This window comes from Manis javanica, chromosome 8, assembly GCF_040802235.1.
Source record: "Manis javanica isolate MJ-LG chromosome 8, MJ_LKY, whole genome shotgun sequence".
Classification (NCBI taxonomy): Eukaryota; Metazoa; Chordata; class Mammalia; order Pholidota; family Manidae; genus Manis; species Manis javanica.
Genome location: NC_133163.1, coordinates 83,347,603 through 83,359,569, shown reverse-complemented (window position 1 = coordinate 83,359,569; position 11,967 = coordinate 83,347,603). Strand labels below are relative to the sequence as shown.

General features: G+C 38.0%; 1 protein-coding gene across 1 annotated transcript; it reads left to right on the top strand.

The window, feature by feature from the left end:
• Positions 1–973: 973 nt before the first annotated feature.
• Positions 974–8,741, top strand: LOC108394610 (olfactory receptor 4F3/4F16/4F29-like). The gene is given in 3 exon segments (XM_073241706.1): positions 974–1,255; positions 1,257–1,896; positions 8,700–8,741. Coding segments are annotated over 3 exon segments (930 nt in total). The 5' UTR covers positions 974–1,007.
• The last annotated feature ends 3,226 nt before the right edge of the window (positions 8,742–11,967 follow it).

Here is an 11,967-nt window from a genome sequence, read left to right as displayed (position 1 = left end):
AACTATTCTATTTCTGGGTGCTCAGGCAAATGCCCTGTGCCATAAATATCTATTTTACCCTTGTCTTGTCACACTCTTGAGTCACCTTTCTGTCCTATGCCTGGTTCTCTTATCCTCACCTCTGCTCTGTGAGCTTTGTGTGAATTGCAAATGTGATTGTAGTTAGTGGTGTAAGAATGATTGCAACAAACATATATGCCTGAGATGAAGTGAGGTTAAGAAGTGAGGCACTCTACAAAAAAGCCAAGAAACCGACATGGAGTTGGATCTGTAACAGTCCTTTGTGTGTGTGGCAGGAGGGTGAAACCTTTGGGGAAAATGCCAGGAGATTCTTTTATCTCTTTGTTCTAATTTTCACTTGGAAAGTTTTTAAATTCTCACTTGGTGACTTGCAGTGTCTGTATTTCAGCTGATAGGTGTGCCGGTTTTCATGTAATCTTTACTGGCCTGACTTGGGAGTGGGGAAATTGCTTTAAAAAAAAGAAAAAAGAAAAAAAGAAGGTTAGTTTAAATAAGAGGAAAAGGCTTAAACTGAAAAAAAAAAAAGAAAAAAGAAAAGAAAAAGTGAGACATGTTGAATGGCTGATGAATTATATGAACAGTTTAAATAGTATTTGTTAGTTCTGACAAATGCCATCTCCACCTGTTCTTTCTTTTTCTGGGTATGTTGCACTGTACCACCTTCCCTGCCTGCCTAACCCTTGTCATGCAATCTACTATGTTTTCATAGTGGTTCGATTCTCTTGTTCGTAGATGAATAGTCCTGGAGGCCATGGTGACAGTGATATTCCATGTGGAAGTGACTCAACTGCTTTATGTGACCATAGATAAAAATGCTAACTTAGTGATGGTAAGGCCCAGAGAAGGAATTGAGGGGGTGTATAGTCTTCACAGTGTGACTATCATGTAATTAATTATTGATAATTAATCATGATAATGTAGAACCAGTTTAACATTCTTTCAGTTTCTTTATTTTTTATTCTGGAAACATTCCAGCTGATAAATCAATGGATGGAAAAAATTACTCTATGGTGTCAGAATTTTTGTTTGTGGGACTCACCAATTCCTGGAAAATCCAACTTCTCCTCTGTGTGTTCTCATCCACTTTTTATGTGGCAAGCGTGATGGAAAACTCCCTCGTTATGCTCACTGTGATTTCAGACCCTCACCTACACTCCTCCATGTACTTTCTCTTGGCCAACCTCTCCTTCATTGACCTGGGAGTTTCTTCTGCCATCACTCTGAAGATGATTTTATGTTCATAAAATCATCTCCTTTGGTGGTTGCATCACTGAAATATTCTTTCTGCACATCATTGGTGGTGTGGAGATGGTGCTGCTCATCGCCATGGTCTTTGACAGATATGTTGCCATATGTAAGCCTCTTCACTATCTGACTATTATGAACCAAAAAATGTGTATTTTGCTTCTGGTTGCTGCATGGATAATTGGCTTGCTCCATTCTGTGATTCAATTGGTTTTTGTTATAAAGTTGCCATTTTGTGGTCCTAACTTGATAGACAGCTTTTACTGTGACTTTCCTCGGTTCATTAAACTTGCCTGCACAGATACCTACAGACTAGAGTTCATGGTCACAGCCAACAGTGGTTTTATATCTCTGGGATCATTCTTCATACTGGTTGTCTCCTACATTTTTATCACGATCACTGTTCAGAAGCACTCTGCTGGTGGCTTATCCAAGGCCCTCTCTACTTTGTCAACTCATGTCATGGTGGTGGTTTTGTTCTTTGGTCCTTGTATCTTTGTGTATACCTGGCCTCACCCCACATCACACCTAGACAAATTCCTGGCTGTTTTTGATGCAGTTCTTACTCCTTTTTTAAATTCATTCATCTATACGTTCAGGAACAAAGAAATGAAAGTGGCAATGAGGAAAGTATGCAGTCAATTTATTGTATATATAGAAGGGTTTCTTAAATGACAAGCATATTATAAAGTTTCCTTACTGACTTAGAGTAACATTAAATTTGTATTATTTCCATATCAGAAGTTTCCAAGTACCTTGCTAATGTATAGGTGTTGCAGGTTAAAATAGCAGGGTTGTTTTTAGATCTTAACTGGGAAATTATGTAGCTGCCTATGAGTGGAGGAAACAGTGAAAAGTGTCTCCCAGAAAAGGCCAATTGCTTGTTTCCCAGGAGACATTACCTGGGTGAATTTACTTTGATCTAGACTTCAAATTTGAGTTTCTTCAGTGTCAGAGTGGGTTACATAAGGGAATACTGAATATTAGATGAAAGTATGTACATCAAGATGCAAATATATTAATTTGCCACACAAAAATCAGGCAAGAGGCCTCAACTTCCATGTAGGCCTAAGTTATTCTTTCACTGAAGGGAAATATCTGGAAAGTCAAGTGATGATGAGAAAATTGATGAACAGGGAGTCAGAGCAAGAGTGTTAGCTGGGTTATTCACGTATTTAATCATATCAGGTTTTGATACTTAATGCCTACTTCTCCACACCAGGATATGCCTGCCATCACAATTGGAAAAATAGAGTTCTTAGGCCAGGCCATATGCAGTTGCTTCTTATATGTCTTAGAGTATCTTTTTTTTTTCAGTATTTTACTTAATGTCAACTATACTTTGATTAGGAAAAAAGGAATAAAAATTCATTCTTATTTCCATATGAAACTAGGCAGTTTCTTTCTTTTCCTGATGCTGACATTAGACTATTCCAGTTACACTGGCAAGATTTGTGTCATTGCAGTTTTGGAAGGTGTTTATTATATGTCTATATTCTATTATAAGGAGTGAGAGATTTGCATTAACAGATTAAGAAGTTTAATTCATGCTTTTTTTTTAACAAAGTGGAACCAAGGCTCATTCTCAGAGATATAGTGCAAATGACTCTGAACCTTACACATCCTTATACATACTACATATATCTAACCAGTTTATCAATATTCCCATTGTCTTATATATGTTCCTTATTTATTTCACAATTTATTGGGCTTGATAATTTATTTACTTCTTTTGATTTCCATTGACATATGTCACTCATTAATTTTTTTGAGCCTTTTGTTAGGTACTTGGAAAACAAATACATAGGTATCAGTTTATTATGTAGCACTTAACTTGCCTCTCTATAATTTGTTTTGAAGTGGTATTTTTTTTTTGAGAGGGCATCTCTCATATTTATTGATCAAATGGTTGTTAACAACAATAAAATTCTGTATAGGGGACTCAATACACAATTATTAATCAACCCCAAGCCTAATTCTCAACAGTCTCCAATCTTCTGAAGCATAACGAACAAGTTCTTACATGGTGAACAAGTTCTTACATAGTGAATAAGTTCTTACATGGTGAACAGTACAAGGGCAGTCATATCACAGAAACTTTCAGTTTTGATCACGTATCATGAACTATAAACAATCAAGTCAGATATGATTATTCATTTGATTTTTATACTTGATTTATATGTGAATCCCACATTTCTCCCTTATTTTTATTTTTTTAAATAAAATGCTGAAGTGGTAGGTAGATGCAAGATAAAAGTAGAAAACATAATTTAGTGCTCTAAGAGGGCAAAGGTAGATGATCAGGTCTGTGCCTACAGACTAAGTATTAATCCAAGCTAGACAAGGGCAACAAAACATCCACGGATGCAGAAGATTTCTCTCAATACAGGGGGGGTGAGGTTCTAAGCCTTACCTCTGTTGATCCCCAATTTCTAACCTGATGGCCCCCGTGCAACTGTGCCTGTCTTGGGTTGTTCCTCCTTTGAGGAATCTTACCCATCTCTGGCTAACCAGCCGTCTTCTGGGGCCATACAGGGAAATGAAGTGGTATTTTAAATGGGAATTTCAGTGGGTTTTCTCTCCCACTGATGAAATAATGTGTACTGGTTCTATTGGGGATTCCCCGATTCCTCTTTTTTACTGTGTTCATTTAGAAAAATATCCATTCCAATATTTTCTCTTTCTAACTTTCTCTTAGGTCTATACCTATGAAAAGATAGATTTTCCAACTGAAGATTTTCTGTATCATCTAATGTAAAACTTTGTTAAAGGGCATTCTTTTTACTATAAAGAAATAACTCCTCTTAGTGGACATCTACTCTGTTGTTTGTCCACATGAGGAATCTGCTTCTTCTGGAAAATAAACCTTTCTTTTCCAGTAAATATGTAGAAGACATGTAGACCCTTTCACCAGTAGTGTTTATTCTGAGGTTGGCCTTCTGAGCCAAGTCATAATGACAAATCTCCTAGGCACATTTGAATCATAAAGATCGGAGCCTGTGACCAAATGGACCAAATGTAAGCTTTTTTCCCAGGATGTTGGAGTTGAAAATAGAGAAAAATAAGCAAGCCTCAGTTCCTTTTAGAAATGTGATGTGTTGAAACTGCTGGCAATCATATTTCTTGCTATTAAAAATCAAATCTAGAATAATGAAAAAAGATATGTGAAAAGAAGACATAACATTTAAAGAAGAAGCTTGGCAGTGTTTAAGTTTTTGGGTCCAGCTCTTAGGAATTCTGCCACATTTTTGCCCTCCACTCAGTTTGGTTACTAGCTTAGCTAATAAATGAGCCATTACATTAGTCCTCTAGTCTAAATTTAAATTGTTATTCTGTCATCTACAATTGAAACATTGTTGATAAATACATCTCCAATTCCAAACAGAGTGTACTTTAAATCACTTGTGATGTGAAATCCTTCATTACTTTATTTCTTTATGATAATGTTATTTTTTTCTAGTAATCAGAAAATATGCTCATTATATAAACTTTTTTGGGAAACTAGAGATGAGAAAAATAGAAATCACTCATAAGATCATCTAATGGAGGTGATTAGTAGTAATATCTTAATATATTTATTTTTAGTATTTTTCTATGCCTAAGTATAGATATATATTTAGAAAATTTGGATTTTATGGTCTATACTTTTTTATCTTGCCTTTTGATGAATATTGTATTTTGAGGGTCTTCTCACATTATTATTATACGTTGTAGTACAAAAGAATTTTAAGCAAATGCCTAGTACTGTATTATATGCTATATCATAATTGTATTTGTTATTCCTCCATCATTGGTCAATTATATTACCTCCAGCTTTTCCCTCTGCCTTGAAAGTCTTGCATATACCTCTGTCTGTATTTCAGATTACTCCCTTAATAGACTATATTAGGATTTATAGGGTGTAATAATATTTTGAATACTCTATTCATATAATTTCTTCCAGAAGATTTGTTACCTGCTGAGAAGTGTGTTCATTACAGTACCCCTCCCAAAGCACTGAATATAATTTATTAAAAACTTTGTAAATTTAGAGGAAGAGCCAAGATGGCATCATGAGTAGAGTAGTGGAAATCTCCTTCCAAAAACACATAGAGCTATGAAAATATAACAAACAAAACTCTTCCTAAAATAGAGACCAGAGGACACAGGACAACATCCAGACCACATCCACACCTGCAAGAACCCAGCACCTTGCGAAGGGGTCATAAAGGGGCAGGACAGGACACTTAGACCAGAGGCAGGGAATCTGGGGATCTCTGGGCACTCTAACCCGCTGGGCAACAGGGAGCACAGAGGCCTCTTACGGAGAAAAATAGCCTCCCGGCCGCTCCCCCTCCAACGGGGCTACACCACTTTGGAGGAGCAGCCCCAGCCAGCCCACACCCACAGCAACAGCGGAGATAAACTCCATAGAAAACGGGCAGGTAGTGGAAGCCCTCACTGTGCACAGCTGACAAGCTTTTCTCCCAGGAGAGGAAGGCCACAAACCAACAAGAAGGGAAGCCCTTCCAGCGATCACTTGTACCAGGTCTGAAAACTATCTCTATCACCATGAAAAGGCAAAACTACAGGCAGACAAAGATCACAGAGACAACACCTGAGAAGGAGACAGACCTAACCAGTCCTCCTGAAAAAGAATTCAAAATAAAAATCATGAACATGCTGACAGAGATGCAGAGAAAAATGCAAGAGCAATGGGATGAGATGCAGAGAAAAATGCAAGAGCAATGGGATGAAGTCTGGAGGGAGATCACAGATGTCAGGAAGGAGATCACAGAAGTGAAATAATCCCTGGAAGGATTTATAAGCAGAATGGATAAGATGCAAGAGGCCATTGAAGGAATAGAAGCCAGAGAGCAGGAACGTATAGAAGCTGACATAGACAGAGATAAAAGGATCTCCAGGAATGAAAAAACACTAAGAGAACTATGTGACCAATACAAAAGGAATAATATTCATATTATAGGGGTACCAGAAGAAGAAGAAAGAGGAAAAGGGATAGAAAGTGTCTTTGAAGAAATAATTGCTGAAGACTTTCCCAAACTGGGGGAGGAAATAATCGAACAGACCATGAAATTACACAGAACCCCCAACAGAAAGGATCCAAGGAGGACAACACCAAGACACATAGTAATTAAAATGGCAAGGATCAAGGACAAGGAAAGAGTTTTAAAGGCAGCTAGAGAGAAAAAGGTCACCTATAAAGGAAAACCAATCAGGCTAACATCAGACTTCTCAACAGAAACCCTACAGGCCAGAAGAGAATGGCATGATATACTTAATGCAATGAAACAGAAGGGCCTTGAACCAAGGATACTGTATCCAGCACGACTATCATTTAAATATGATGGCGGGATTAAACAATTCCCTGACAAGCAAAAGCTGAGGGATTTTGCTTCCCACAAACCACCTCTACAGGGCATCCTACAGGGACTGCTCTAGATGAGAGCACTCCTAAAAAGAGCACAAAACAAAACACACAACATATGAAGAGTGGAGGAGGAGGAATAAGAAGGGAGAGAAGAAAAGAATCTCCAGACAGTGTATATAACAGCTCAATAAGTGAGCTAAGTTAGGCAGTAAGATACTAAAGAAGCTAACCTTGAACCTTTGGTAACCACAAATCTAAAGCCTGCAATGGCAATAAGTACATATCTCTCAATAGTCACCCTAAATGTAAATGGACTGAATGCACCAATCAAAATACACAGAGTAATAGAATGGATAAAAAAGCAAGACCCATCTATATGCTGCTAACAAGAAACTCACCTCAAGCCCAAAGACAGGCACAGACTAAAAGCCAAGGGATGGAAAAACATATTTCAGACAAACAACAGTGAGAAGAAAGCAGGGGTTGCAGTACTAATATCAGACAAAATAGACTTCAAAACAAAGAAAGTAACAAGAGATAAAGAAGGATACTACATAATGACAAAGGGCTCAGTCCAAGAAGAGGATATAACCATTCTAAATATATATGCACCCAATACAGGAGCACCAGCATATGTGAAGCAAATACTAACAGAACTAAAGAGGGAAATAGACTGCAATGCATTCATTCTAGGAGACTTCAACACACCACTCCCCCCAAAGGATAGATCCACCGGGCAGAAAATAAGTAAGGACACACAGGCACTGAACAACACACTAGAACAGATGGACCTAATAGACATCTGTAGATCTCTACATCCAAAAGCAACAGGATATACATTCTTCTCAAGTGCACATGGAACATTCTCCAGAATATACTGCATACTAGCTCACAAAAAGAGCCTCAGTAAATTCCAAAATATTGAAATTCTACGAACCAATTTTTCAGACCACAAAGGTATAAAAGTAGAAATAAATTCTACAAAGAAAACAAAAAGGCTCACAAACACATGGAGGCTTAACAACATGCTACTAAATAATCCATGGATCAATGAACAAATCAAAATAGAGATCAAGGAATGTATAGAAACAAATGACAACAACAACACTAAGCCCCAACTTCTGTGGGACGCAGCAAAAGCAGTCTTAAGAGGAAAGTATATAGCAATCCAGGCACACTTGAAGAAGGAAGAACAATCCCAAATGAATAGTCTAACATCACAATTATCGAAACTGGAAAAAGAAGAACAAATAAGGCCTAAAGTCAGCAGAAGGAGGGACATAATAAAGATCAGACAAGAAATAAACAAAATTGAGAAGAATAAAACAATAGCAAAAATCAACGAAACCAAGAGCTGGTGCTTTGAGAGAATAAACAAAATAGATAAGCCTCTAGCCCAACTTAGTAAGAGAAAAAGAGAATCAACACAAATCAACATAATCAGAAATGAGAACGGAAAAATCACGACAGACTCCACAGAAATACAAAGAATTATTAAAGACTACTATGAAAACCTATATGCCAACAAGCTGGAAAACCTAGAAGAAATGGACAACTTCCTAGAAAAATACAACATCCCAAGAATGACCAAGGAAGAAACACAAAAGTTAAACAAACCAATTATGAGCAAAGAAATTGAAACAGTAATCAAAAAACTACCCAAGAACAAAACCCCGGGGCCGGACGGATTTACCTCGGAATTTTATCAGACACACAGAGAAGACATAATACCGATTCTCCTTAAAGGTGTTCCAAAAAATAGAAGAAGAGGGAATACTCCCAAACTCATTCGATGAAGCCAACATCACCCTAATACCAAAACCAGGCAAAGACCCCACCAAAAAAGAAAATTACGGACCAATATCCCTGATGAATGTAGATGCAAAAATACTCAATAAAATATTAGCAAACAGAATTTAACAGTGTATCAAAAGGATCAAACACCATGATCAAGTGGGATTCATCCCAGGGATGCAAGGATGGTACAACATTCGAAAATCCATCAACATCATCCACCTCATCAACAAAAAGAAAGACCAAAACCACCTGATCATCTCCATAGATGCTGAAAAAGCATTTGACAAAATGCAACATCCATTCATGATAAAAAACTCTCAGCAAAATGGGAATAGAGGGCAAGTACCTCAACGTAATAAAGGCCATATATGATAAACCCACAGCCAGCATTATACTGAACAGCGAGAAGCTGAAAGCATTTCCTATGAGATCGGGAAGAAGACAGGGATGCCCACTCTCCCCACTGTTATTTAACATAGTACTGGAGGTCCTACCCACGGCAATCAGACAAAACAAAGAAATACAAGGAATCCAGATTGGTAAAGAAGTTAAACTGTCACTATTTGCAGATGACATGATACTGTACATAAAAAACCCTAAAGACTCCACTCCAAAACTACTAGAACTGATATCGGAATACAGCAAAGTTGCAGGATACAAAATTAACACACAGAAATCTGTAGCTTTCCTATACACTAACAATGAATCACTAGAAAGAGAAATCAGGAAAACAATTCCATTCACCATTGCATCAAAAAGAATAAAATACCTGGGAATAAACCTAACCAAAGAAGTGAAAGACTTATACTCTGAAAACTACAAGGCACTCTTAAGAGAAATTAAAGGGGACACTAATAAATGGAAACTCATCCCATGCTCATGGCTATGAAGAATTAATATCGTCAAAATGGCCATCCTGCCCAAAGCAATATACAGATTTGATGCAATCCCTCTCAAATTACCAGCAACATTTTTCAATGAATTGAAACAAATAATTCAAAAATTCATATGGAAACACCAAATACCCCAAATAGCCAAAGCAATCCTGAAAAAGAAGAATAAAGTAGGGGGGAATCTCACTCCCCAACTTCAAGCTCTACTACAAAGCCATAGTAATCAAGACAATTTGGTACTGGCACAAGAACAGAGCCACAGACCAGTGGAACAGACTAGAGACTCCAGACATTAACCCAAACATAAATGGTCAATTAATATTTGATAAAGGAGCCAAGGACATACAATGGCAAAATGACAGTCTCTTCAACAGATGGTGTTGGCAAAACTGGACAGCTGCATGTAGGAGAATGAAACTGGACCACTGTCTAACCCCATATACAAAGGTAAACTCAAAATGGATCAAAGACCTGAATGTAATTCATGAAACCATTAAACTCTTGGAAAAAGACATAGGCAAAAAGCTATTAGACATAAACATGAGTGACCTCTTCTTGAACATATCTCCCCAGGCAAGGAAAACAACAGCAAAAATGAGCAAGTGGGACTACATTAAGCTGAAAAGCTTCTGTACAGCAAAAGACACCATCAATAGAACAAAAAGGAACCCTACAGTATGGGAGAATATATTTGAAAATGACAGATCCGATAAAGGCTTGACATCCAGAATATATAAAGAGCTCACACACCTCAACAAACAAAAAGCAAATAACCCAATTAAAAAATGGGCAGAGGAACTGAACAGACAGTTCTCTAAAAAAGAAATACAGATGGCCAAGAGACACATGAAAAGATGCTCCACATCTCTAATTATCACAGAAATGCAAATTAAAACTACAATGAGATATCACCTCACACCACTTAGGATAGCTGCCATCCAAAAGACAAACAACAACAAATGTTGGCGAGGCTGTGGAGAAAGGGGAACCCTCCTACACTGCTGGTGGGAATGTAAATTAGTTCAACCATTGTGGAAAGCAGTTTGGAGTTTCATGAAAATGCTCAAAACAGACCTACCATTTGACCCAGGAATTCCACTCCTAGAAATTAACCCTAAGAACGCAGCAATCAAGTTTGAGAAAGACAGATGCACTCCTATGTTTATCACAGCACTATTTACAATAGCCAAGAATTGGAAGCAACCTAAATGTCCATTGGTAGATGAATGGATAAAGAAGATGTGGTACATATACACAATGGAATACTACTCAGCCGTAAGAAGTGGAAAAATCCAACCATTTGCAGCAACATGGATGGAGCTGGAGAGTATTATGCTCAGTGAAATAAGCCAAGCAGAGGAAGAGAAATACCAAATGATTTAATTCATCCGAGGAGTATAGGAACAAAGGAAAAGCTGAAGGAACAAAACAGCAGCGGAATTACAGAACCCCAAAATGGACTAACAGGTACCAAAGGGAAAGGAACTGGGGAGGATGGGTGGGCAGGGAGGGATAAGGGTGGGGAAGAAGAAGGGGGGTATTAATATTAGCATGCATGTGGAGGGGGGGGAAGGGGAGGGTGGGCTGCAGAACACAGAGAGGACAAGTAGGGATTCTCCAACATTTTGCTAAGCTGATGGACAGTAACCGTAATGTGGTTGTTAGGGGGGATCTGATATAGGGGAGAGCATAGTAAACATAGTACTCTTCATGTAAGTGTAGATTAAAGATTTAAAAAAAAAGAAAGAAAGAAAGAAAGAAAAGGGGGATTACTCCTTGATAGGATAAAACTATTGGTAAATCAAAGATCAACGCATGCTTTAAATATCCTTAATGTTGATCACTTAAAGGGTGTCAGATGATCAGCTATGGAGGTACTCTTTTTCTGATTATATTCCTTTCTCTTAATGAAAAAGAAGAAAAAAAAAAGTCCCTGTGTGCTGACCTCCAATGAGTTCTGCACAGTGGTATAGAGGGCATGTCAAAGTGTGGGCTAAGGGTCTGTTTGTTTCTATGCAGAAGATCAAGGCCTAGCTTGGATACCCAGAAAATGAACTAAGATACGATATGAGGAGGAGCTTCTGGCATCAGCACTCTCTGGAGGACTCGTGCCGGGGGATGATCATCAAAAAGCCTCAACAGGGATCTGGACGATGCTGCGGTCGTGGCTGCGTCCACCCCACTGTTTCCTGGACTTGACATTGGAATGAGGAGGGAGATGTCTAGGCTGGCATGTGCATACAGTGAGACAACGAATTTGACCGGATCTGTATTGTTGGAACTCAACCAGGAGTTGGGAGGGGTGCAAGGTATAGCACTCCAAAATCTTATGACTATAGACTATCTACGGTTAAAAGGACATATGGGAGGTGAACAGATCCCAGAAATGGGCTGCTTTAATTTGTCTGATTTCTCTCAGACTGTTCAAGTACAGTTGGACAATATCCATCATATCATAGACAAATTTTCACAAATGCCTAGGGTGCCTAAATGGTTTTCTTGGCTTCACTGGAGATGGATGGTAATTATAGATTTGCTTTGTTTATGTCACCGTATTCCTATTATGTTAATATGTGTGTACAAATTAGTTAGTAGTTTAAAACCTATACATGCTTAAGGTACTCTACAAGAAGATATGTC